Source organism: Calonectris borealis, chromosome 17, assembly GCF_964195595.1.
Source record: "Calonectris borealis chromosome 17, bCalBor7.hap1.2, whole genome shotgun sequence".
Taxonomy (NCBI): Eukaryota; Metazoa; Chordata; class Aves; order Procellariiformes; family Procellariidae; genus Calonectris; species Calonectris borealis.
Window position 1 is genome coordinate 17668051 of NC_134328.1, and position 27967 is coordinate 17696017.

The window sequence follows — 27967 nt, forward strand, 5'->3', positions numbered from 1 at the left end:
GAAAAACTTAAATTTCACCAGCACAGAGTGCAGCTAAGCTCAGTGCTGCTCCTACCTGGCAGGAATCCTCTGGGCCCCACTGCAGTATTTCACAAGGGCCCACCAACAAATTTATTTCTAAGGTCACTGACGATTGCGATGGCAAAAGTCTCTAAAATTGGCAAGCATAAGAGTTGGGGAGAGCTGAAGACAGAGCCCCAGTTTCTGTATCCATCACCCGTATTATTAACATGCCGTGTGTGGCCTCTTCGGGCAGAGAATGCATTACTGCTGAGAGTACCGAACCTGCTGTACAATCCGCAGCTTGCAAGACATGATGAATCCACTGAAAAAGTTTCACAGTGCAAGTCACTGTTTGTGAAAGAAAGAATCAGATGAAATTTTAATGCAGCTGCCCTCCAATTCAGCTTTGTATGCAAATCAACAAACCAAAGACATGAACGTGAGGTGTGTAAATAGAGTGAGACGTGCAGACAAATCCCTCGGGCACCCGTGGCCAGGTCAAGTGTGGGAATCTGAAAGCAGACGTGAGCCATGCCCTACGTTGGAAATGGACGGTCTGGAGGCAGGAACTGTCAAGTATCACAATTAAAAGCAGAAAAGACATCCTATCCAGTCCCCCCTGTTCAGCAGCAGGCATTAAGTGGCACTTGCTGGCAAAGGACAAGGGTCAAAGAGATTGCCTATAGCTGCAGGTAATCTCACACTGTCAGAAATTCACTCTTAATTTTGTCATACCAGCCATCCTTCTGATCCCCTTCTTTCCTGCATATGGGAAGGGAGAAAAATGACAGGATCTGCGAGCAAAAAGGTGCTGGTGTTGGGGAAGGGCGGGGCATAGAGAAAAGGCCAGGAGAACATCCTTGTTATTCCCAAAGAAAGCAGAGACAACTAAACAACACAACCACAGCCCAGCACCCCTGGAGATGCTGCCAACCTTCCTTTCTCTCCAGAAGAGAAAGATTCCTCACCCCCCACCGAAAACCACACAGCCCCTCAGGAGCAGACACGTCCCGCACAACCCTCTGCTAAATCGGGAGGCCCCTCCTGTGGGCAGCAGATTACCAGCTCTCTAGCTGACCCTCGCAGCTCAGAGGGGGCTGTCGGAGAGTCTGAGTCCTGTCCCCTTCTTCCCCTGTTCAACCGGCTGCTTCTGCTGAAGGACAGCAGGCTACAGATGAGAGCCACAGCTCAAATAAGCATTGCTCTAATTCCACATAAGCATTAAAAATAACAAGCAGTACTTTAAAACCGGGATTGCAAATCACAACAGCTACATTTTAAAGCTACAGAGGATACTTTAATGCTATAATCCATATTAATCTGACACTAAGAACAAGACAAATACACCACAGATACTAATATGGTGCAGATGGTAAAGTGCAGGGCCATGTTAATGAAAGACGAGACTCTTCTTCCCTCTAGCGTGCATATAGACTTCCCTTAAATATTTATTCTAGTTTTAATGTCAGCAGCAAGTTCCAGCCAGTCTGTAGCTGATGGCAGCATGACGTGATGTGTTCCTCCATGACACCAGGCAACAGCAAGTGTCCTAACTCCAACATAAGGCATGCCTCTTATCAGGGTGATTCCAGCCCTGCCCAGATCTCGGAACACTACTCAGCTGCTGCCTGAAGATGCTCATGAAGTCAAGGAGAATTACACACGAAGGCTCATCCTACCAAGTGATGACCAAGCTGTCCCTGGTAGAGATGAGACGCATGCATAGGAATATCTCAACTCACCCTTTAGGATATGTCGAACAATTTTAATGGAGCTGCCTCTCATGTTCAGAATCTGATGGACTCTCTGACGAATCTGATCAGGGACAAGAAAGAGAAGAAAGTAATATCCAATACAACACAAAACCACGTGCAACCCCCTTTTCCCCACTTTCTTTGAGGGAAGAGCAGGAAACGCTGCGCACCACAAAACCTAACTCAGCCTTGCCAGTCCACAGTCCCAGAGCACATACTCAGAAACATTCAGGAAGGCATGCGGCACAGGTACAATTAACCACATAACAAATTCATAAACCCCAATGTATTCATGCTGGCAGAGTTGTAGTATTTTGCACAGATCAAGAAAAGTCACCTGCTGTAGTCTGTGCCTTTGTGAGGCCTTCTGAGAGAATGTCCCTTTCCACTACTCTCTCAGCACTGGCATAAATAGGGCCTTTCCGTTTCAAACTTTCACCTCGCTCATGGCAGATTGTACGAACTCAATGACAATGATCAGCTTCTATACCCACTAATGCTCTCCTAACTGCTATAACTTGATGAAAATGTATGGACACAAGTGCAATAAGCAGGAGGCTTCCTCCCCCAAAAAAAAGGAATTAAAGAGGAGATTATTCAATGAGGCAGTATTTGCAAGGATTTAGAGTCTTCTTTGTATCATGGATGGAAACACAGGTGATCTGCCAACCTTGTATATAGCTTTACCTGGGGAACATTGGCATTACAGATCTCTGCCATGATGTAACAAATGAGCTGTAGAACAAAGAGACCGGCATCCAGGCGACGGAGATAGAATTCGTCTTCCATGTCATCGTCTATTATCTCTCCCCGACGCACCATGTCCTGTAAAGCAACACGAAGAAAAGGTGTGATGACTGTCTCTCAAAGTACTTCCTATTAGTAGTGGCAAAATGTTGGTGATAATTGCAGTTTCTTAAGAAACGCTTTGTTCCCCAAAACATTAATATCCATATATTTCTCACCAAAGAAGTACTTCTTTTAATAATTCATTTAAATTCACAAAACATTTCATTCAATTTTGAACAAGGTTCAGCCTTTGCTGGTTGTGAAGTGTGTCCATCTGCAAATTAAAATTTTAATTTAAACATACAAATTACATTTCTAAATGAAACAATTAGAGACTGTGAATATGGAACGAACCAGTGTATCTATAAGTTCCTCGTCAAAATGGAACAAAAAACCTGCTCTTTTACTGGCCATTTGAGGGTGCTGTTAAGCAGTGCAGAACATGACTCCACCAGACTCAAAGACCTATCAGGCTTCCAACTTCATTATCGACTGATGAATGAGAAAACAGGTCCGAAAATGCTGCACAAGTACAGCTTTACCATGCCCAGCCTTGCTCTTCCAGCTTCATTCGTTAGGAATACTGTCGGGGCCAAACCCCAGCCGGGGTCTGTTAGCAGAAGACCACTGGCTTCCGCGGGCGTGCCGACGGTTCACTCTTCCTCTGCACGTACGGTGTTTCACTAGCGAGACCTGCCCAACGGAGGCCAAAGGCAGAAGGCCAGAGGCCATCCCCTTCGTCTTGTTCAGACAGAGCACCTTCTTCAAAACACTGGCGAAAGCAGCCCAGCAATAAGCTCAGAGCAGCTTCCCCGCGAGAAAGGCCGGCCACGTCCACCAGCTGAACCTGCATCCATTTTCAGGGAGACCGACAGGCCAAAATAACTGATGTCACGTGTGACCTTTTGCATTTCGGGGTTTGTTTTTTGGTTTTGTTCTTAAATAGAGGAAGCAGCTTGTCAGACCCTGCTAGCTCGCTGCAGCGTGTGTGATTTATTATGCAGCCGGCTGGCAGGTGGGCACACACCAGCGGAGCAATATTTTCTCATTAGAGCCATCACCAGCGAGAGCACTGTACCTGTAATGCTCAACAAGAAGTGCTTCCTCGGGGTGCACATGCTCCAGGCAAGCACACGCAAGGTCACCAGCACCAAAGCTGATTTAGGCTACCAAATTTTCCTGTTTTGTCAAGCCAAGCCCTTGCAACTAATTGTAGGTAGTCTTTTATGCACAAGAAGGAAAATTAACCCTGTGCACTTCTCACTGGAGAGAGTGCAACGGATGCTCACCATACAGAAATCTGATTAAGTACAGCTGTTTACCACTGCCTCCCGAAAGTGAGAGAGGAAAGCACAGGTAATGAAACACTTTTCCTTTCCTCCTGGAAATCTAGCTTGCCAGTGAAAGAACAAGCTAAGTTTAAAAAACAATGCCTAGTTACCAATGCCATAAAGTCAACTGCTTTGGCTACACTACAGGATGCTTTAGCATCAGATCCTGTAGACTCCCGCATTTGAACAACTGTAATTTACTCCAGGTTCTCAAAATCACGGGCACAGGCATGACTGGGCAAAACTTGCACGCAAGCTCTTGCCAATAAAAAGAAAAATCCAATTTTGTGCAAGGAGTGACTTTCCTCACCCTACATGCACGCCAAATCGCTTGAATCTGATCAAATCTGGTCTCTAAAACTAAACAATGTTGAGTCTGGCTAGCAAGAGATTGGAAGCCATTGACTGAAATATCAAAAAACCCCATTCCAGAAAGACGACAATTCCCAAACTACTGCTCACCCTCCTCACTGCACGCAGGCTTACTGGCTACTCTTCTCAACAGTGCTAAATTCCTGAACAGAAAAACATCAACAGGCCAGGATTTTGAATCTCCAGAGCAGACAACAAAGACTATGTCTGTTCTGTATTCCGATCCAAGCACGGCGATCACAGGAGCCGAATCCAGGCAACTGCTGTCTTGATTACACAGAGAAGGCAGCAGTTATAACAGCCCCTCTCGGCAGAGAAGCAAGATTATTTTGTGCCAGTAAATTAAGCAGATATGAATTAGAAGACAAGTACAGTTTTAAGGTGACTTTTTACAGTCTTTTTTTTTTCTTTTTTAAACCACAACCACCCTTTAAATGCTAATCTGCCTCCCAGTACAGTACCAAATAGCCACCTTTCCACTTTGTCTCTCTTTCAAAGCTGTCAAGTCGCTAACCTCCAAATGAGCACTCAGACGCCATTTCTAATCTGCCGACAATATGTACTGAGATGCCCCTCGCTGATGGGAGAAGACAGCAATAAGATGGGCTTCTGTGAAGCTAAAATGAGCTTCTCTCACACTAATGAGGCAGGACTGACAGGCCTCGAGGTATCAAGTAGAGACTCGAAACCTAAAGATACGACGGATCTGCCAATGCTATACAAAAGATCACATCTGCTCCACATAGTCACTGGAGTAGGGCCCAAAAGATTCTCCGCAGCCTCCTCCCTCCTTATCTACCGTGCACCTTCCCCAGCACACACAGCAAGGCTGGGCAGAGCAGAAGGGTTGGGCGCCGACCGAGAACATAGAACACCTCCAGGATCCCGGGTCTACTTCCTCACCGGGTGGGATAGCGAGGCTGCTCCAGGTCACCAGAGACAAGAAGGCTCCGAATGGCCATGCACGAAAACAACTATCATCACTTGTCTCCTACACCAAGTACAGATTCTCTCTCCTTACTACCTTCTGTCTGTGTTACTGGGGAGGGGCAAGTGATGCAAGACATGCTCAGGAGGTGCAGACCACAGGCTAATAGCTAAACTCAAGGTCATTGCTAAGCCCTTGGTCAAAAAGGATACGCAGGAGACAGGGACCGACACTTGCAACAGGAGAGGAGCAAGCAGAAGCCTCGGGTGAAATCAGACCACCATAACAAGGACTGCCCAGGACCATCTGCTTTCAGCTCACAGCTGTGATGATTTCCCCAGGAGCCTCTTTCACATGCAGAGGCTGCAGACCGCACGGTCTCTTCAGCAGACTGACCACCGTTTTCCTTGAAACACAGAACGTTAGGATTGAGCCCTAGTCAGGTCATGGACCCTACTGTAGCCAGGAGAGCAGGCAGGCATCCAGGTCACACCAAGGTGACCAAGAAGCTCTCAGAACCACACAAGAAACCATCAGAGCCCTCTGCCATCGGAAGGACTTTCTTCATTTCTGCCTTACAAGCAGAAACACGCTTGAATTTCTGTAAATTGAGCCACCAATCTGCAAGAGCTGAAAAACTCATTGCGGTTGCTATAAAGCATGCCGTCACTTCCGAGTCAGGAGAAACAGAGCAGCAGCTCCTGCAGAGGTGAGAGCTCAACTTCAGCAGCAAGAAACAGGAACCATGTAGGGCAGTCATCTAAAAAGACCCACCAGTCTCAGCAAGAAAGTTCAAAGCTTACCTCAGCTCGCTGGCCGTTTGCTGGAAAAGGTCGCAGAACAGACAGCGTGAATTCAGCCACACTCCAGAACACGCACGCCCTCCCGTGAACACAGTTGTGTGCTTTCCACTTGCACTAACACAGCCCCTGCCAGGACGCAACGTCCTGCCCTCAGTACAGTTCCAGGCAATTCGGTTTTTCTAAACCGAACTGAAATAACGGGCTAATACAAATTCCTATTTCACTTATCCCAATCTGTGGACATCACTCCCATGCTAGGAGTTCCACCTCTGCCTTTCAGGGATGGAATGACTTAACTGTAACACAATTAGCATGTAATTTGTAAGTCATTATAGTGCAAAGTGTCTGGTGAGAATATTTTATCGAATAAACCTGCTGAGCATAATTTTCTGCGGAACTATAAAAATATTAAACCATCTCCTGTCTTTTCCTACCATTTTTAGAGATCACTGAGGCTATCGCTGCCACCTATAATTATGCCTCATTTTAGAGGGAGTTAAAAGCTGTAGGGTTTTGCACCATTTGCTACAGAAAGAATTAAAGAATTTGAGAGGGGGACGAGATATTTTCTAGGTTTCATTAACTAAAAACTCTGAGAAAAGTGCTAAGACAGGCATCAGGTGTTGGAGACAAATGCTCACACGGACTTTGCTCCTGGGTTTCACATGGCGATTAGGGCAATCACTAAGTTATCACCTCTGGTCGCTTCTGAATAGATCCACAGACGCAAACAAGCGGGTAACACTGAGAAGAAGGGAAGCTCTCCCTCTGGATCTCATCATGTTTCATTGTCCAGATTAAGGGAGCAGTTTCTGATCTTCCTCAGAAACAGCTGGCTTCAGAAATTCCTCCCTTCCCTTCTACCCTCAACTAGCCCCACACCTTCACCACCACAGGCTGAAGAGCTGGGCTATAAACCAGATCACTAAAACAAGCCAAGCTAAAAGAAACTAAAAAGAAGAGAACTGCAAGAGCAGGAGCTTCTTACGCCAGCTGCACTGCTAAAGATAAAACATCAGGTATGATACACTCAGTCATTCCTTGTATATAATCAGGTTTTAACTTCTTGTAATGCAAGAGTTACACCAGGATACTCTGTCCATCAGACCCGAATCTCACTCTCATCCATAGAGGCTGAACCTGTAAAATCTCATCAGGTATCTTTTTTCTTTGGGGCAGGGAGAAAGGTGAGGATCTGTATTCCAGATCTTTGGGGTGCTATGTCCTCTACTGCAAGAGAAAGGTCAAAAGCCCTCAAGTGACATAGCACAGTTTCTAAAGGACCAAGTGTTCATACCATCCACTTCAAACAGTCATGTGCCACAACTAGAAACATTAAAGTGCTCCATAAACCCTGTCAGAGCCAGACAATGCCGTGATTTGATGGACAGAATGATGGCTTTTCCCTACTTTTGCATGGGGAAACCGCTTGAGCCACTTCCGATCTCAGCTGACCTTTTCCCATTGACCATTTGAGGATGCTACAAAACAAAGCAAACAGTAATTCCAAGAGTGTTCCAAGCTACGAACGAACCTCAACATCGTATTTCATACGCGTTGTGCCCAATATATTGCACATATGAGATGTTTCTGCCAAATCCTATTATTAGCTCTAATAGGAGGGAAGAACTGAGATCCATTTATTCTAGCCATTCCAGCCTACAGAGCCCTGCAGTGGGGCAAAAGCACAGTGGCCTTCTGGATACAGGAGGAAAACCTGAGGTTCTTTGGTTTCTCTTCTGTTGTACATCAGTGAACATGAATGAGTTAATATTATTAATCAAAGAGCTTCTACACAAGCTTCTTCACACTCAAATCCCCTTCACTCCTGCTTTGTGCTGGCTGCTTGCTACAGGTGTTAACATCTGCAGACTGCTTCAGGATCTTTTTGGATAAAGGGCACATACACTAGCTCTGTATAGCAGTGCCCATACACCACAAGACTTCAGCCAGAAAAATCCATTCTGATTTTTGAGTTCTAAAACCCACACACCAACATTGAAATGTAAAGAATAAATAATTTCTTGCTCTGTTCCAAGGAGGATGAATGGAGTGCAGAGGGACAGCAGGAAAGGGTAAAGGCTGTTTTTCTTCAGGCCACCGTTCATTTGTGAAGCTGCAGCGGTCCATATGGAGCCTGAATGCTGGCAGCAAAAGCAACTCCATTCACCACTCGCCCCCGTGCCTTTCTGAGCAGCAGCAGTGCTGCTGAGCTCCGATGCCCTCGGAATGCTTGCCAGTGCCCAGAGAAGTGGCCTTGGCCATGGGCAGACAGCTGTTTGTCGGAGCCTGGCGGGGGGCTGCAGCCCGTGGCACGCTGAGCTCGCCCGCGTGCGGGGACAGCGGCTGCAGTGATTACTCCCCGTCAGTGCTAATCAATCTCACACCCTCTTCAGTGCTGATACAGATAATCTTGTGGGAAGCCGGCCAAGCTCGCTAACTGCTCTGCAAGCTGCTTCCTGACTCCAACAGCTCATTCTCTTTCAAAAAGTCTGTTCCAGCTTCAGTTCCAAGAAAGTACTGTGTGGTACCAAGGCTCATGTCATTCAAAACGATTCACTGCTGGTGTGCAGAGAGCACACCAGCCTTTGGCTGCAGCCTCATCTAACTAATCAAAATAGACGCTTTCTCGCAGCTGATCAGAACTCTAAAGACCAGGGTAGGAGGCCTCGCACATTATCATGCAATTGTCTCTCTGCATTTCACTTACTCCCCATCTGCCAAACCAAGCAAGATTTCAGCCAAGTAAAAGTGAAGGCAAATTGAAGCACAGACTTAGGCCCTCCTAGTAAAATTCACTCTAAGAAAAGTCCAGAAGCACTTGCTGTAGAGAAGTTCTCAGCGCATTTTATCTGAGGTTCACTGGAAACTGGAGACGGGGACAACAAGAGTTAGGAGGTAACAGCACAGGTATGAGGGCACAGCTCAGAAGGGCGACCTGGCTGAGCCAGAAGTTCTGTGCAGACGACCCGCCTGTGCAGAGGTATTGTAGACATGAGCTGGCAAAACTTAAGCAATACATACATGTTTCTCTCCATCAATCTTCTTGTCAGCTGCCTGCATTGCATCCAGGTACTTAAAATACAGTTCCATCAGCCTATCAACCTGCAAGGGCAGAAGAGAGAGACCTAAGCAAGAAAAAAGAACAATGCAATCATCTTTAATTCTTCATGCTATGTTGTTTTCCTCCCAGCTGCAGTCTTCACAAAGTAACAGGCAATTCTGTCACTCACAGGAAGGAATACATTACAGAAGGACGGTACAAGTGTTGGTCGGATGAGCACACTGAGTCTGCAGGCATTTGAATGTAATCCCATATCACAATATGATCCCGTCAGCTCCAGCTAAAAGGCAGCAAATAGACACGTGTCCCTAGCTCGCTCGCCCTCCTGTGCCGTGGTTCTCCAGTTCTCCTGGTTTCTTCAGCAGACCTTTCTGTCTAGGCTGTATGTAGCCAAGCTTACATTAAATGTATCAGACGTTATGGCTCTCCTGCTCCCCTCTGAACTGTAATAGGCAACAGAAAGCCTATCTAGTAATGGGAAATCTTCTGCAATCGGTAGAACAGGTTACGAAAAACACCTTTAAAACACACTAATGAGGAATACTAAGGAACCAGTATTTCCCCAGTGGTGGAATTTACAAATCCCTAGGGAATTACTGATTTGCAAAAGTTGCTGTTTCTGTTTCGCAGCTGTTTAATAAATCCACCGCCATGCAAATATTTTGGAAAGAACTTCCCAGAGTAAACACCACTTAAGTCACACATTCTAGGAGAGGAATGGGGAATGCTGGATGTCTACTATAGCAATTCCTAAACTCTCTGCAAAAGAGCTTCACTAGAAGAGACTGGCACCTTTCCACACTGCCCTGGTCTCACAGAGCCAGCACAATGTAATACCGCACAACACGTGTTACATGATCAGGCTTCAGCAGAGAGACACAATCCAGGACTGAGAATCGCTAATACCATGTGCAAGAGCACCAGAAAACAAGAGCACAGGTGATGTGGGGGGCCAAGCACTAAAGGCATTTCCAGTTCTCCAGTTTGTAGATAACAACAGGAATGAGAGAACGACGGCCTGTGAGAGCACGAGTCTCTATAGGCAGGTGCAAGAACGGCTATTCAGTAACTTAGCGAGCGCACACCGGCACCCTGCCGTTATCCTCCCAGCCTGGTAGCCCAGAGACTGCAGACACATATTCAGCACTCACCTTCTCACTGTCATTCTCCGTGAATTTATTCAGTAACCGCGTCCTCTGCTGCCCTCTCAGGTTTCGTAGAAGGGAGGCCAAGATGGAACAGACATGTTCTGGAGATACAAAATGAAAACTGCATGCTGAGATCAGGAACAGGAGCTTATTTTCTCTGTAACATGACATTAAATTTATTACTAGCACTCGGGCGTGTAGCGGTTGATAGGCAGAACCCTGGTTCCTTCCCATCACCGGTGAGCGGAGGCAGAGCGGTGGCGAGAGCAGCAAGCCGTGTTTGCAGGGAGCACAGACGGCTCCTCGCCCACCACAGCCTGGCTAGCGAGGTCTCCTCCGGCTCTGCTGCGCTACTGCTAGCACTGATCCTGCTTTTCCTCAGTGACCTGAAAAAAGCACCTTACGTAAAGCGCAACTTCTGCTCCGGTTTACCTCCCCAGGCTGGCACGCCTGCCTGGCAGCACGCACTCTTTTTGGGCCCCTCCATCACAGCTACAGGCACAGCACGCTGCCCCCTCCCTTGGGGCTAAAAGCAACCCTGGCCCCAACGCAGCCTGAGCCAGCACCGTCACTCAGATGACCCTTAGGTTACCAAAGAGAGGACGATTATTGAAACCGGAGAGCTTGAGAAAGGAATAACTGTGCCAGGTGCAGCTCCTGCAGAGGCTTAACTGGTGTTACCTAGAGGAAGAGATCCTCAAACAAACCACTTTTATTTACAGAAAATCCCCTGGGTTGAATATGAATGTGCCACAACAAACCAGAAATGACCAAATAAACGTGTTCTACGGTCTTCTCAGTCGCGCTTGGGGGTCGTATTTTACAACACAAGCCTTGGAGCCAAGTAAAAAGTCAACGTGGCAAGCACACAAGAGACAGCATCTTGGTAACGTCCAACCACAGCTTCACTCTGAGAGGTGACCGAGCCAAGCGCCTCAAACCCCCAGCAACGCTGGTCTCCTCCCGAGGAGCAGGACTGCGCCCTGAGGAGTTCCTCCGCGGGAACACAGACGTCCCTTGGTGGGGGACCACCAAAGGAGGTACCGAAGGGCCGCGCGGCATTGCCTTTCAGAAGCTCCTCCTGAGCACCAACGCGGTGCACTCCCTCACTGCAGCCAGCTGCTGCAACGCGCCAGGTTCAAGTGGCGTCCAAAAACACAGCGTTTCTGAACGGGGCCCTGAGCTCTTCGCTCCTGGGGGAACTGAAAGCAACACGATCTTCTCCAAAAGCACACTTTTTCACACAGAGTGTCTTACGCTTCTTTAACCACTAATATTTGGCTGTACCAGACTTCAGTGAAGTACAAAAGCAAGTGCTTCTCTGTGTCCTTGTTTCTTCAGAAGGATTCACCAGTTTTATGTGTGACTTATATACAATATACATATAAAATGATACTGGGTTTGAAACATTTTGAGTAAAGCTCTCGTTACAACTCTCACGCTCTGGCTCCTTCTCATTTTGCCCATGAACAGTTTCCGGCGTGGAGGAACCGACTCACCCCTGGGAGCCAGTCCGAGGCGAGGGAAGGAGCCCAGGGAAGCTGTCCACTTTCCTTTTCTTGTGAAAGGGAAGCAGAGCGGCCACACACCGCACTTCTGCGCCCTCGGTATCACAGGAGGTGCAAATCATTTGCAAAATGTATGTCAACAGGAGAAATGATGTTGGCAATATCAAAGAGTATATGGTTTTAATATGGGGAAATAAAACCAAGCACAAAGGCGCAAAGCAAATGAGAGAGGCACGCGTTTCTCTCCCTTGCCAAATCATTTGGTATTGCTTCCTGCCTACAGGTCTGCTTTAAGCACAGACCTTATGTTTTAGACATCTCAATGTATTCAAAACTGTAACTTCTCCAAGATGCCCTAACTTTAATCTTGCTGATTAAGGCTGGTGAAATATAATGGCCATAATGGTGGGGAGAGGAGAAGGGGTGTCAAGGTTTGTTATTTTCAGAGACGAAAATGCAATGTGCACGGGAAAGGGATCATCATCTTATTGCCATCAAACCATTTTAACACGCGTTTCCACAGTGTTGCCTAGCCTGGAGCCACGAGAAGCCTTGATCAATTGCACCAGCGTACAAAGAACAAGCGACACCGACGTGTTTGCAGGGAGCTTCTGCGATAACTGCCAGCTTACGCTGCCGCGGAAAGGCGAAGTCACACGGGCTGCTTGTCCAAGTTGTGTCTGCCCACTCTGTAGCACAGATTATCTGCATACTACATAAGGGCAGCAAACAGAAGAGGCCGTACACACGCATGCACACACTCCATTTCATTAACTACTTATAAATGTAGCTTCCTTAGAAACAGATTTCTGCCTGAGGTGGTGTCAATTTTTCATGTACCAAAGAGATTGGGAGAGCTGCTGGCAGGAGGAGCAGAGGAGATAACAGGTTTATCGGGTGGCCAGCACCGTGCGGCTGCTCTGTCATTTCGACAGGATAACGTGGGGGTGAAGGATGGCTCTGGGTATGTCAGTGCACGCTCTCGCTGCAGAGAAACAGTTATTCCACAAAAAGCGACACCAAATTAAATGTCTACATTAAAAATATTGTAAAAGCCTCCAAAGTCCTTGCAAGATCCTATTTTCTTACGGTGAAAAAAACGACAACAAAATGAAGACTCTTTTTTTTAAATACATCTCAACAGATGCTCTGTTGTTTTAGAAAGAAGCCAGCATTCTGTATTTCATGCTATTTTTTCCCAAACCTTCTTTTTTTGGAAGTGTTTAGAAATGTTGACACAGTATTTTAGTAGTAATATTCTCACTAATGATATATCTTCATTGCTTTTTTTCAATACTCCGTTACTAGGAAATGTATTTTAGCCATCATTTTTGCTTTGGTGCTCATATGCAGATATTTATCCATTTTATCAATAGTATCTTTAGAACTACTGAGAAGTCTAAAGAAGCTGACACAGGTTTTTTTAAGAATGAGGTTATTCTTCCAACATATCACTCCAGAAAATCCAGGAAATATTTAGTTGCCTGGTAAAATGTTAAAAAAAAATATTGTACAGAAATATTTCTCAACTATCTAAACCTTTTGTTTGATCAGCTTCCTGAAAAAATGCACTACTGTGTTTCATACTCCTCCCAAAAAATCACAGTTATGCCATAATGCAAATCCTGGCCCAATAAACACCAACATCCATATGCAAGGACACCAGCCAAAAATCAGGACAAACCTTGGGGTAAGAGAAGTGCTATGGGATAAGTGGCTGAATCCATTATTCAATGAACTAAAGCATTTACACAAGCAATCAGAGAGGTGTTAGCCTGGGCGTGAAGGTTTCTGCCGACGTGGGGGTCTCACAGTTTTCCCACGGACTGCACCAATATCTATCTCACACATGCAAAATTTTAGAAGTCCATAATCACAATATTTGCTCTGAGTTGGATCTTCTTCAGAAACCAATTAGTAGCTGGTGCTATTCTCCGTCCTCAGAAAGCAAAACCTGCAGCTGCCCAGCTTTGATCTCAGCTGACAGACAGAGGCACAAGCCACACATCGCCCTCGGGCGACGCCTGGGGTAACCTGCCTGCCTCTGAATATTTTGGGAACTTCTAAATAATTGTGCCAACGCTCAGCCAAAGTCCACATCACCTGCACAAAAAGAGTTATTTTCAAGGAGGGCAACAGGCAAGGCCAGAGGCAGAAGTTGCTGCCTAGCCCCCATCTCTAAGAACGACTCAATGTATTTCCTTTGAAAAGCAAACACCAAACGAGCCGTGCTCAACACCACCGAAGATTCCTTTAAAGGAATAACAGTCATCAGCTGGCAGCTAGCATGCATCAAGAACAACTTTTTTCACATAAACATCCCCAAATCTCACAAATTTATGGATATGGGAAGACAGAGGCTTCTTTCTTATTAGCAGAGAACCCTGTTTACTGCCCCATCGGCTGGTTCACCTGCACGTACCTGTTACTCTCCACAACGCCGACGCTGCAGTGCAGCGCACCGTGCCGGCCACATCCCTGGTTCTAGGCAGGTCACATCGCATGTGCTCACCAGAGTCCTGCTTAGACCAGGATCACCTCGAGCTCTCGGGAGCCCTTCCGTCTCCAGACAGGCACGAAGACTTCAGAATGCAAGCAGTGTTTAAAACACCCTAATTAGATCGATCTTGACTTCAGCTGCGGCGTGTTGGAATACAGATTAATCTATTCCATGGCTGGCACTGGCAGCTGCAACAGCAGGAGGTCCTGTCAAATCAAGCTGTAACATTACACTCCTCTCCCTTTATTATTCCCCCCCTTTTTTTTTTTACATTTCATTATAACGGACATCTGCCTAGCAGGGGAGGAAGCTCAAGCACGCTGCCCTGCAATACTGACGCAGATGAGGCAAGCATCCTCCCGAAGGGGACGCGTGCGCTTCTGGGTGCAAGGGGACAGCAGCCATTAGGTGGACAAGCAGGATATTCTGGTGAACCCCGCAGAATACATTTAAGAGCCTTCTGTCTTGTAAAGAACTCTTAAGATAAATTGTGGTTTCTAATTAGGAGCAGGAAAATACCAGAAAAATAAAAGCCAGCTCTTTCAGAAACTTCTACCCTTCCTAGGCATAAAACTCTGCGGCTTCACGTCTGCTTGCTGGGAAACCTGGACGAAGCCCCTGGCACATCCTAAGGACCAGCCGCTCCCCAGCTCCGGGAGCAAGGACGCTCGCACTGAGGCCACGCTGCCAAAACACCCTGGGAGCAGGCGTGCGACCGACCCAGCCTAAATCCGCAGCAGAAGAGGAGTGCTGAGAGGCGACTTCCGAAGCCTCTCCTCTGCGCAGCTTTCGGATGCATATGAATGCTTTTGCAATGCAGCTTGTAAAGTCACGGAAGACTGACTGCTCCTGCATGCCACGAGTGTTCTGGTTCGTTACAGGATTACAAGTGGAACCAGGGACATGCTATTCCAATGGTGTAGCATCTAATAAGCCTACCCGTTTTCACATGCATTAATAATCTGCATTTTACAGGAGTAACCCACTCAAGTATCACAGTATTTATCTTATTATTAAGATAAGAAAAATCTTATCTTAAAATACTGACAACAGTAAGAAACAATTTTACTGATGGGTAAAGTGGGGCCTGGAAAGGTTGAAAAAAGCTCTGCACACAATGCCCCTGGTGAGCTGGAATCCAACCAACAAAATCGATCGTCTGAGAAAGTTTATTTTTGTGACGTTCTTGTAAGAGAGAACGCTAACCTTATTTGAGATAAATTTAACTCTGTACTCAGCACCATGGCTCATTCAAATAACAGATTCCTGTCGCATTCTGGAGGGTTGATGGTGAAATAACAAATTGGCATAATAAAGTTCTGTTTAAACCGACTGATGCCTTCCCTAGGTATTCACTTCAGAAGACCACCAAATGAAAAATATTTTCTGCTGGCTGGCAGGGGGTGTTCAGTTAATAAAGATAACTCTTTATCAGGCCATTTTTCCGTTGCTGCCTTTTCACTTTTCCATGCCCAGGGAACTTAGTTCTGCAGCAGGTATTCATTCCAAGGGCTTTGCTGCCTTTCGGTGTATGTTACAAAGGAGTAAGAGCATATTTACTAAGAAATGGGTTTTGCTGTTGTTGTTTTTTAAAGGAAGTGTATAGCTGAGTATCTCCAAAAGAGGCTTCTTTATCGTTAGAGGGCGAACAGGCAAAAAAACAGTGACAGGAATTCTCATTTGGAAATGGGCTGAACTAATTCTCAGGTTATCAAATTAAGTATTCCTAAGTAAAACTGACATCTAAGTCAAGAGAAGGCATTTAAATGAAGATGAATTGGACAAACATCCTTTTATAGTTCACTAGACCCTCCAAGTGAGCAAAACTAGACTGCAAATAACTGTCCTGAGAAAGAGCAGGAGAATATACAGCCTATCAAGCAAGTTATGACTGCTTCACTACAGACTCTCTAATTCAGAAGGAATTTGTGTTTTCTCCATTTTTAGCTCACTGAGACTGTTCAAGAATTTCAAGTTAGCATCCAACACTTCGATTCAACTGTTGCTGCGGGAATTCCAGCACGAAGAGCCCTTGCACCCCTATGGACAGTGAAGACAAGCTGACCCTCAGCTCTGCAACAGAAGAAATTTTGGAACAGACGCTCGTACAGCATCCCCCACATTTCAAAATTCACAATACAGAAGCATTATTTTAAATCTTACCCTATATTCATGCCAAGAACCACCCAGAGCCAAATTCCCCTTCATTCCCTGCAGTCACACACCCCAGACGCTTGCCTCTGCCCTCTCTGCCCTTCCAGCTCAGTCCCACCGAAGCCACGAGGCAGCCAGGCTCCCCTCAGGGTGCCCCGTCCGGACACACGAACACGGCAGATTTCACCATTTTATATGGGTAACGTAGCCCCCAGTCTAGACTGACCAAGAGCACATTTACTCCACGATTTGGCCTTTACCTTTCTACCAATGCTCACTATAGGTAGGCTATATTATACTACCACGTGTTACTTGCTTACCATACAGATAAGCCACAACAAAAGGCTACGGCCAAGCTACGCTGTATCGTACCTTGTACACGGCGCTCCGTCTCTGACTCGACCCCCGTCTGGATGCGCTACCAGAGGGATCACAATCCTTAATCAGGAAGATTGCAGGGAGCAGCCAATCACAAAAACAACACTGAGCACCTAGTGGAATTAAATGCATTTCTGCAGTAATACTTGTCATTAATTCTCCACCTCCTATAGCCTGCCTCATCTGCCTTTCCATCCGCTCCACGCAATGCCAAGCAGCGTCTAAGGGGGACCCTGCTAACGCCATTCAACAACCTCACAACAAAACCCTATCCAAGACACGCTACTTTCTAAGACGGACTATTTCTCTTTAAGCCTGGCCAAGCCAGCTGGATACTCACAGGTATTTTGACCCCACAGACATTGGAAAACACTAAGCCGTTCCTGTCTTCAACCACAAAATATTTCTGTTTTGAGTTGCTTCACTGCCTCAGAAAAAGGGAAATTGCTCAAATGAGATTTTTCTCCCAAATCTAATACCCTCAGAAGTATATCATGATCTGTACAAAGTCAGGCAAAATTCAAGGTAATGAAGATAGATAATGTGTAGTCAGTTAGACACCACCAGCCAAATCTTCAGGCTCAGATCATCCATAAGGATTGTTAAGAAATTTTCCCTTTCTTTTTTCCTAAGTACATAGTGTATATAAAGCACAAATATGTGCAGTTTGGATTTAAATTGTTCACAGGCTCCCTAGAACAAAAATGTAGCTAACCAGCACTGGCACCTTTATGCTAGCTTTTAAAAAAAGAGAGAAATACATTACAGAAAAGTTATTTTTATCATATTTAATTTGGATTATAAATTTCTGTAATAAATAAAAGCTCACCAAGTCACACTGAGTTTTTTTCCCTAGGGTATTTATTATTTTGTCACATTCAGAACATTACCTTCAAGACAATAAAATAAACATTATTTTATAGACTATCTCCTATGTAAAAAGAACATTACTATGAAATAAAAACAAGACGAGTATTTTACTACGACCACCAGACACATACAAAAGATTTTGTGTTATAAAGATGGAGTGTCGGATGCCCAATGAGAGGGGCGTCGCTAACTAGAGCTAAAGCACCCTCGAGCCCCAGCTGCTGCTGGTACCTGCAGCCTGGCGGCACTTCTGCACTGCAGACAAAGGGACGCCCAGGACAGGCGCAGGAGGTAGAGTCTCGGTGGAGAAACGCTCTGGCAGAGCTGTTTGGTACCTCACCCAGTGCTGAACCGTTTTAACAGGGTTGTCCTTTAGGCAGTTGTAATTAGGCTCCAGGGTTAATAGCCCATTGAGAATGCCATATTTTGCAGCATAACCACGAGCGTCTGTCCCGACGCAGTCTCAATGGCATTACAGTGAATGCGTTCACGGCGCAGTTCCTTAGAACTGCTTTTTAATAAATACTGATGCCTCTGCTACAAAGCCATTCCAGTTAATCCTTCAAAGGAGTGTTCTTCCATTTGACATATACATGAACGCTCTCCTAGCAGAAGAGGATCATTCTAATTAATTTTAATTTTTTTTTTTTTTAAAAACAGTTTGAACACAGGATAAAGTTTTTACAAGAAAAGATGACAAGAGAAGACTGAATACTAGCATTCTTTTTGATAAATAAACAAAGAGATATGCAGAAAGAAGCATGTTCCTAGGATCAACACAGCACAGAGGGCATCGATTCTCAATCACGCTAGACCTGCACTGTTTCCTTTAAAGCCAGCAGGCACCGAGGACTCTTTGCAGTGTTCCTGTTCAGCCAGTGGCTCACAGGAGCCAACCATCAACCAGCAGTGCCCCCGAGCACAGAGCAATTACTGTATTGCTGGTGCAACATTTGGCAAAGTAAGAACATATACTATGCTGCTTATACATGTGTCAGGACAATAGCTGTGACAGGCTCCAGGGGAACTCTGTTAAACATCTCAATTAACTCCCATCGTTAGAAATTCAGTAACTCACCTGCCCAGTGATGCAAAACAAAGAAAATTGGACTTACTACCACAGCGTTTTAGGGAGAGTTTATTTTAATAAAACTGATTTCTGGACTTATCTTCATGTCCTCCATTTCTTCTGAATATTAATGAGACGGAGGTATGTTACGAAGACTGTTTGCATGGGTCACTCCATTTTCCTGAGGGCAGGAGCTGACCCTCTTAGGGCTTTCCAGACTGCTACCTAATCCTCACAGTAGCCATGATCACACACAGATGTCATCTGCAGTCTCAAGACGAAGCAGATGAGATAGAGATTAACTCACTTTCCCAAACTGAAAAATTAAGTCAGTGACATGAGCCACAGAGCCAGATCTCTGTCCTCAAAAGCTCGTATTCTAGCTCGACCTTTCTCTCAGTAAGAAGAATTAAACAACCTTATTTTCATACTGCAAATGAAGATTTCAAAACATCCCCTAAATCCATCATCTAAGCGCAACTGCACTCTCTGCAATTTATTACATAAACCCCAGAACACATGACAGCATTTCTTCCTCGCCATTATCTATCCAAGACAAGTAACACAATGCAAGACAGATAAGGCAGCCAGAATTGGCAGCCTGTGGGTGAATCGTTACTACGGCTGGCGCCGGGCCGCAGGTAAGCCCCTTCTCTCCACCCGTGCTAGGAAAGCAGCCTCCGCCACGCGTGCACACACAGCCCACGGCACGGCCAATTCCTCCTTCGACCCACCACCCCGCCTCAGCCCACCTCCGCAGCCTAAGCATGCCTCGCCAAGCCACTGCCTTCGTTAACAGAGTGTTATCGTCTTTTAATGTTGGTGCTCTAGAACAAATGTAGTTACCAGCTCACCACTGGCAGTTTTCAAGAAGAAAACAGCCGCTTGCTGAATTTGCCCCTCCTCTTCCTCACCACCCTGTCCTCAGGAAGGACGAGAACAGCTCCCAGCTCTGCAGCTCTTCCAGAGAAAGGGGGTGCTCAGTCCCAGCCAGCGCCTCAGCCCAGCGCCCAGCGAGGTCTGCAGGAGGCAGCACCTCCCTGCCTTTATTTGGAGAACATCAGGACATCTGGTTTCACCTGAGCTGCAAGGACACTACCAAAGCAGGGTATTTGGGTTTAGAGCTCCCGTTTTGTTGCTGTTTTCTTTTGGTTTGCTGCAAAAGTTAAGGATGGATACTAGGCAAGCCTGAGACCCACTCACACCTCTTCAGCTTTTGACAATATTCACCCTTTATAGAACTGAGATGAGTAATGAACTGGCACAAGACCTCAAGCATCACTGGCAGTATTTAAAGTTTCTTCCAAGACATAGTCAATTATCAACAAAATGAAAAAGGTAATGTTACCAGAAGCAGGAGGGACTGACCCTAGATTCAGTTCAGCATAAGGTCCTGCAGTGATACTCCATAGCAGATTTCTGTTAAAGCAGAGTTTTCCAGGGGAGAGAGGAAAAAAATAGAAAAAGAAAAAAAAAAAAAAGCAACTTCAAAAGCATGCAGTTTATTTCTGGAATGCCTGATGTTCATGGAGTCACACTTCAGTGCTCAGAGCCATGAAAACACTGCTTTTGAGGTGACATTTGTAGTTGCCTCATTACTCTTTTCAAAAGAGTTTTGCATCAAAGAGTCAGAGCTTCAAACAACAGACCCTACAGGAGTAAAATAACTTATTAACAGCACATGAAATGGAATCGCCAGGAACTGCTGATACCAAAACAAGCAGGGCAAGTGTGTCATCAACAGCTAGCCTGCGACAGGGAGCGGGCAGGCTGCCTGGACCCGAAAGCTGCAGGAGGAGCCCTGAACAGACTGGTGGTGTGCCATTCCCTCCTCGTTGCAGGTACTTTTCAGACACTTCCATTCACCTCCTCCATGACAGTAAGAAGGATCTGGAAGCACACCTACCTTCGTGTTCTTTTTCAGTTGTTCCAACTTTCTTTATCTTTTTGGGTGATTTCATGAAGAGTGGAAAGATGGTCCTCAGACCAAGGATATCAACAAACTTATGACAGTTGTCTGTGCCCTCCGGTCCAATCATGGCGTGGTCCAGCACCTTCAGGGCACTGCTGCGGGAAATCTTCTTCTCTCTGTGAAAAGCAAGCTGCAAGTTAAACTTTTCAGGGACGTGAGGAGCTTTGGACTACACTACGTGGAAAGGGAAATGAATATGACAAGGAAAGTATGTAGAGTCTGAGCACAAGCTCTAAGCAAGATTTTCTTCAAGAAGCCAAAATATTATATTGACAAATATTCTTTTCAAAACTGTGGTTGAGAATATTCTCTTGGTCATTTCTTTTTTAATGTCTTTTATTTCGTTTTATTTTCTATTTTCTTTTTATTTCATTTTATAAATTTTATTGTTATGGTTTTATTTTCTTATTTTTTATTTCTTGGCTATTGAAGAAGTTATTTCTTCACCACCTTACAAACACCAGCACAGAACAGCAGGTGAGACTGGGTTGGGGACACAAGGCAAATACTGTCACCCCCAAAAGATCAGGATTTAGATCTAGCAATAATTCAATTTAATAAAGGAGTAAGTTTGGTAAGCTTAGTTTGGTGGTGAGCTGTAATGAAGAAAACCCCATCTCCAGAAACCAAGTTTGGAAGGAAGCAGATTGATTCTGGGCTATTCTGTTTTAATGCCAGTTCAGAATGCTGATGCCCATAACTCAGACCGATAGCACACAGATGGTCTGAAAATGATCTCCAAAAGTCCTGTACCTCTCAAACCAGAAACAGAGGAATTTAAAATTCATCCAGGGGAAAATTTAAAATATCTTGTGAAACATGAACTGAAAAAGCAGTAAAAATACAGCCCATAAAACCAACAGACCAGGTAAAGTTCAGCAGGAGCTAATGTGAGCTGAAGAACGAGAGCCCCCATCGTCCCCAAAGGCCAGCCCAGGCCAGGAGACACTTCCCCCAGGGCAGGTCAGTCACAACCCCCACCACCTTCCACCAGAAGTGCAGGGCAATCTCCTCTCATTTTCTCTTCTCTAAGAGAATTTGTTCTCTAACAAATGTACAGCTACATGCACACATGAAAATAAATCCCCCCAGAAACAAGCTGTGCTCTTCCCCCGGAGAGACGATGAAAGAACAGTCCTCCTCGGACACACGCTAGTTGCTCTGCAATACTCTAAGGTGCTCAGACATTATTGTGGACCTGGAATAAGGATCTGTAAAGAGCAAACCACTCACACAGGTCAGCCCCCCCTCTTTCCCCCCGTGGAGGCAGCAGCACCCACCTGCCAAACCCAGCAGTGCGGGAGCAGCCTGCCCCCCTGCAAGCAGCGCACGCTGAGCTGCCCAGCAGCTGGACACCCGGACCTCACGTCCATCAGCAGGGTCCCCTCCTCCAGGGCTTCCCGAAGCCCAAGCTCCAGAGGGCTGTGGAAAACACCTTCCCTTTAAAGACCTACCTTTGCGAACACCTAACAACATGCAAACTAAAAAAACCATGTATTACCATCCTAGCCTAAAAGAAAGTTACTTTGCCCAGTGCAGCTGCGGGTGCTTCCAATGGGCACGACGCGGTTGTTGAAAGCACCACGTGCAGCTGGGATCTGGTGCCGCAGCGAGGTCTACCCACGAGTGAAGAGCAGTGCAGGAGGGTGGCTCCACACCCCCACCCCCCCTCTACAGGGAGCTAAAAATAAAATACTTCTTAGGCCAGACAACGTAAGAAATGTTTTCAGGGGAAGTAATTGCATATTGATCAGCATTTAGGAAGGTTGCACAGAGCTGATCTCTGGAATATTCATTGGGTTTAAGTTCAGGCTTTTAGAGATCAATAGCTGCTTGACTGGACTGTCTAGAGTTGATTTTATTTGAAATATTTATTCTGCCGGAGGGCAAGCAGTTTATCTTAGTCTCATCTGTGCTTATTGAGGTAACTTTTAGCTGAACACTAATTCAAAGACAAGCATACGTGAGTGTCACCAAATAGGGAGTGACCTCAGTCTTCCCAGGGAGCTCTGAATTACAACTTTATTTGCTAACCACTGTTTTCCTCCTTTTAATACCTCTACATCTGAGAGAACTCTTTTGGTACATGTATTATGTCAAGAAGAAGAGTATCATAGAATGGTTTGGCTTGGAAGGGAACCTAAAGATCATCTAGTTCCAACCCCTCTGCCATGGGCAGGGACACTTTCCACTAGACCAGGTTGCTCAAGGCCCCATCCAATCTGGCCTTGAACACTTCCAGGGGTGGGGCACCCACAGCTTCTCTGGGCAACCTCTTCCAGTGCCTCACCACCCTCGCAGTGAAGAATTTCTTCCTTACATCACATCTAAATCTACCCTCTTTCAGTTTAAAGCCATTACCCCTTGTCCTATCACTACATGCCCTTGTAAAAAGTCCCTCTCCAGCTTCCTTATAGGTCCCCTTCAGATACCGGAAGGCTGCTCTCCTCCAGGCTGAACAACCCCAACTCTCTCAGCCTGTCTTCATAGGAGAGGTGCTCCAGCCCTCTGATCATCTTTGCAGCGCTCCTCTGGACTCGATCCAACAGGTCCATGTCCTTCTTACGTTGGGGGCCCCAGAACTGGATGCAGTACTCCAGGTGGGGTCTCACGAGAGCGGAGTAGAGGGGGAGAATCACCTCCCTCGACCTGCTGGCCATGCTTCTTTTGATGCAGCCCAGGCTACAGTTGGCCTTCTGGGCTGTGAGTGCACATTGCTGGCTCATGTCCAGCTTTTCATCCACCAGTAGCCCTAATCCTTCTCAGCAGGGCTAGTCTCAATCCCTTCATCCCCCAGCCTGTATTGATGCTGGGGGTTGCCCCAGCCCACGTGCAGGACCTTGCACTTGGCCTTGTTAAACTTCCTGAGGTTCGCATGGGCCCACCTCTCAAGCCTGTCAAGGTCCCTCTGGATGGCTTTCCTTCCCTCCAGCGTGTCAACCGCACCACACAGCTTGGTGTCATCGGCAAACTTGCTGAGGGTGCACTCAATCCCACTGTCCATGTCGTCGACAAAGATGATAAACAGTACCGGTCCCAATACCGTTCCCTGAGGAACGCCACTCGTCATTGGTCTCCATTTGGACATCGAGCCATTGACCACAACTCTTTGAGTGTGACCATCCAGCCAATTCCTTATCCACCAGGTGGTCCATTGGTCAAATCCATGTCTCTCCAATTTAGAGACAAGGATGTCGTGCGGGACAGTGTCAAATGCTTTGCACAAGTCCAGGCAGATGATGTCAGTTGCTCTTCCCTTATCCACCCATGCTGTAACCCCATCGGAGAAGGCCACCAAATTTGTCAGGTATGATTTGCCCTTAGTGAAGCCATGTTGGCTGTCACCAATTCACCTTCTTATGTTCCATGTGCCTTAGCACAGTTTCTAGGAGGATCTGCTCCATGATCTTGCTGGGCCCAGAGGTGAGACTGACTGGCCTGTAGTTGTCCAGGTCTTCCTTTTTTCCCTTTTTAAAAACAGGGGTTATGTTTCCCCTTTTCCTGTCAGTGGGAACTTCATCGGACTGTCACGACTTCTCAAATATGATGGATAGTGGCGGATGCATCTCATCAGGTCCCATGGACTTGCGCACCTTCAGGTTCCTTAGATGGTCTCGAACCTGATCTTCTCCTACAGTGAGCACTTCTTCATTCTCCCAGTCCCTGCCTTTGCCTTCTGCGACTTGGGCGGTGAGGCTTGAGCACTTGCTGGTGAAGACTGAGGCAAAAACAGTCGTTGAGTACCTCAGCCTTCTCCATATATCCCTGTAACCAGGTCTCCCGTTTCCTTCCGGAGAGGGCACACATCTTCCCTAGTCTTCCTTTCATCCCCGACGTACCTCTAGAAGCTTTTCTTGTTGCCCTTGACATCCCTGGGCAGATTTAATTCTATCAGGGCTTCAGCTTTCCTAACCTGATCCCTGCACAACTTCTCTTGTATTCCTCTCAGGCTACCTGTCCTTGCTTCCACCCTCTGTAGGCTTCCTTTTTGTGTTTGAGTGTGTCCAGGAGCTCCTTGTTCATCCATGCAGGCCTCCTGGCATTTTTCTCTGACTTCCTCTTTGTTGGGATGCATCGCTCCTGAGCTTGGAGGAGGTGATCCTTGAATATTAACCAGTTTTCTTGGGCCCCTCTTCCCTCCAGCGCTTTATCCCATGGTACTCTACCAAGCAGATCCCTGAAGAGGCCGAAGTCTGCTCTCCTGAAGTCCAGGGTAGTGAGCTTGCTATGCACCCTCCTCGGTGCCCTAAGGATCATGAACTCCACCATTTCATGGTTACTGCAGCCAAGGCTGCCCTTGAGCTTCTCATTTCCCACCAGCCCCTCCTTGTTGGTGAGAACAAGGTCCAGCATAGCACCTCTCCTCATTGGCTCCTCTATCGCTTGGAGAAGGAATTTATCATCAGCGCATCCCAGGAACGTCCCGGATTGCTTATGCCCTGCTGTGTTGTCCCTCCAACAGGTATCGGGGTGGCTGAAGTGCCCCATGAGGACCAGGGCTTGTGAACATGAGGCTGCTCCTATCTGTCTACAGAGGGCCTCATCCGTTCGGTCTTCCTGGTTGGGTGGTCTGTAGCAGACCCCCACTATAATGTCACCTGTCCCTGCCCTCCCTTTAATCCTGACCCATAAGCTCTCATTCGGCTCCTCATCCATCCCTAGGCGGAGCTCCATGCACTCCAGCTGGTCATTGACATAGAGGACGACACCCCCTCCTCGTCTCCCCTGCCTGTGCTTCCTAAAGAGCCTGTATCCCTCCATTCCAACACTCCAGTCATAGAAGCCATCCCACCACGTCTCCGTGATGCCAATAAGATCATAGCCCTGCAGGCGTGCGCAGGTCTCTAACTCCTCTAGTTTATTCCCCATGCTACGTGCGTCTGCATAGAGGCACTTAAGTTGGGCCCCCAACGAAGCCGACTTACTGGTCGGAGTGGCTGGAATTCCTTTGTGCTGCTCTTCAGGTGCTCTCCTGCTGACCTGTGATCCTTCTCCAGGCTCTGGGCATCTACTGCTGGCACTGGCATCAAACTGGTAGGATTGAGGTTCCCCTCCCCCAGCAACTTTAGTTTAAAGCCCTCTTCAGGGGGCTAACATTATTTGGACTTTCCACATTAACATAACACAATCTCTCACTTTCCAAAATACTAGCAAAAGCGGAATACGAGATTTCCTGGAAAAGTGCTGCATAAAATGGTTCCGTTTAATTAACCAGAAGATTTAGTAAAGCGACAGTCTAAGTTTCCATGGGGTCATTAGGAACAGCAGGACAAGAAAACATAAAAGGATTTTAATAATCATAAAAAATATACCCTGAAATAGCTATAGTCAAGCTTTGGGAAGCCGGACAGAGTTGTCCATTTTCACCTTGTTTTTGCTGTACAGGAGCAAATGCTTTTCTGAGGGTCAACAAAAGCCACTGAATAGCTGCAGAATAGAAGATCGTGTTGCCCAAGTGATGCGTGTTTCCGTAAGCTCCCTTTGCTGCTTTTGCCTATATGCATACACACGCGCCTTCGGTTAATAACTGGGAAAGCCACACGTCATTTTTCCTATGCAACAGAGAATCTTCTTGACATATCCCTTGGGAAGCGAGTGGCTGCATCTCCTCCAAACCTTAACACAATTTTACAGCAAAAGCAATAAGCTTCCTGTCAGTGCGCGCAAGTGAACTGACATTACAAGCCTGTTTTTCTCTCTTTCAGCTTTGTAAGGTAAACTGCATTTAGGTTACCAAGGCAAGGCTGAGGGACTGTGTACTAAAAAGTGTTTCCTGACCTAAAAAAAAATTGAATTTAATTCTATGTGACATTTATAAACTTTCCACCGGTGGCTACCACCTTGACAAACCATCTCATTTTTGATAGACACTCCATAAAATAAATGAGCCTCCATTGTTGCAAAGATGCAAATCAAATAATTATATATACCTGTGCTCTCATCCTACTTCAAAACTTCCTACTTCATTTCTGTCACAGGTTCTGTCCTTCTCAATCTGGTCTTCTCCCAGACCCCTCCGCTCACCTCCCACATACCTGCTCGGTGAAGCTCCACTCCCAGTGGCCACCTGCAAGTCCCCCTCAACACCGCAAGTCCGAGACCACAACACCAAGTCAGGACACGGCTTGCTATGGACATGCACGTAAAGCACATCAGCCACATTGTGCTCATTTTCAGGTGTTATCATTGTCTCCCCATAAACTACTAGAAATTCACACAATACAATATCATCTTTCACTGTTGGCCATACATTTTAAGGCTCAGCTTAACAGAAAGTAGTCCTGTTTTCATTACTGTCTATAGGAATCTCTTGAGCAGGTTAAATGCTCAGCTGAAAGATGCTATACTTCTCTGCAGGTCTGTGAGCATGACGGTTATTAACAGAACAACTTGGCTAGATGTATTGGGTAGCGCTAGATACAGAATGCTATGTTCTCTAAGACAGTAATGGAGATTCAAGTCTGATATCTTTATTCTCACACAGCTTATCTATCTCACATCATGTCAATAAACTTTCAACTTTGCTTATTTGTCCTTTCATCTGCACAGACTATGGTACAATGATTAACCACCTTCAAAGTAAAAACAAAAAATAACAGATCTCTCCCCCCAGTCTTCAGAGGACACCAGCAGGAGAGAAAAATACTCTGCCTTGTTTGTGGGCGAGGTGGTCAATCACAACTGAATGGCATTTCTATTCTTTGTTGTTTATCATGAAGGTATCAAGAAGCTACAGAAGCGTAATACTCCCTTGCAGCTCTCTAGATCACAACTATCAAGGTTCACTCCCTACTTACAATGCTCGCCCGCAGTTAACAAAGCAGTACTGTTCCAGAAAAACTGAGCACCTGTAAGAGCTTTTAAGCACACACCAAGAGAACTCCCAATGATAACAGAGGTTAACAGAATTAATAGCCATTTAATATCTTCTGGATAATAAAATATGTGAAAAACCCACAGGCAAACAAACACCAAAACCTTGCGGCGTCAGTTCTCAGACACTTTGCTTTGCTTGGTGGTTTGAAAGCTACAGAAACGTGCTCTATTTTCCTCACCAAAGTGCTAAGTCCAGCGGAGCTTTCTACCTTCAATCACACCACAACCTGCAAAAGCAAGTACCCCCCATGGCAGCAGCTGAGCATGCCCAAAGCTTCTCCTCCTAATGTAGCCGCCTTCTCCCAGCATCCATTCCCTAATTTTCATCACCACAAAGCAGTGCTTTTACCTCAGTCATCTCCTATGCTCTCCATAGAGCGCTTGACTCTAACATCATTCATTCTCTTACTACTTACTACCGACAAAGCACCAAAACTTAAAACCCAGG

General features: G+C 46.2%; 1 protein-coding gene across 5 annotated transcripts in view; it reads right to left on the reverse strand.

The window, feature by feature from the left end:
* Positions 1 to 27967, reverse strand: part of CTNNBL1 (catenin beta like 1) — a 58707-nt gene that overhangs the window by 4487 nt on the left and 26253 nt on the right. For 4 of the 5 annotated variants that reach the window (XM_075166958.1, XM_075166954.1, XM_075166957.1 and 1 more), the window contains 5 exons: positions 20578 to 20759; positions 10196 to 10293; positions 9005 to 9085; positions 2445 to 2582; positions 1746 to 1818 (listed from right to left, as the gene is read on the reverse strand). In XM_075166958.1, the coding sequence (XP_075023059.1) occupies positions 1746 to 1818; positions 2445 to 2582; positions 9005 to 9085; positions 10196 to 10293; positions 20578 to 20759 (572 nt within the window). The remainder of the gene's footprint in view (positions 1 to 1745; positions 1819 to 2444; positions 2583 to 9004; positions 9086 to 10195; positions 10294 to 20577; positions 20760 to 27967) is intronic. The other variant, XM_075166953.1, reaches the window with a different exon arrangement.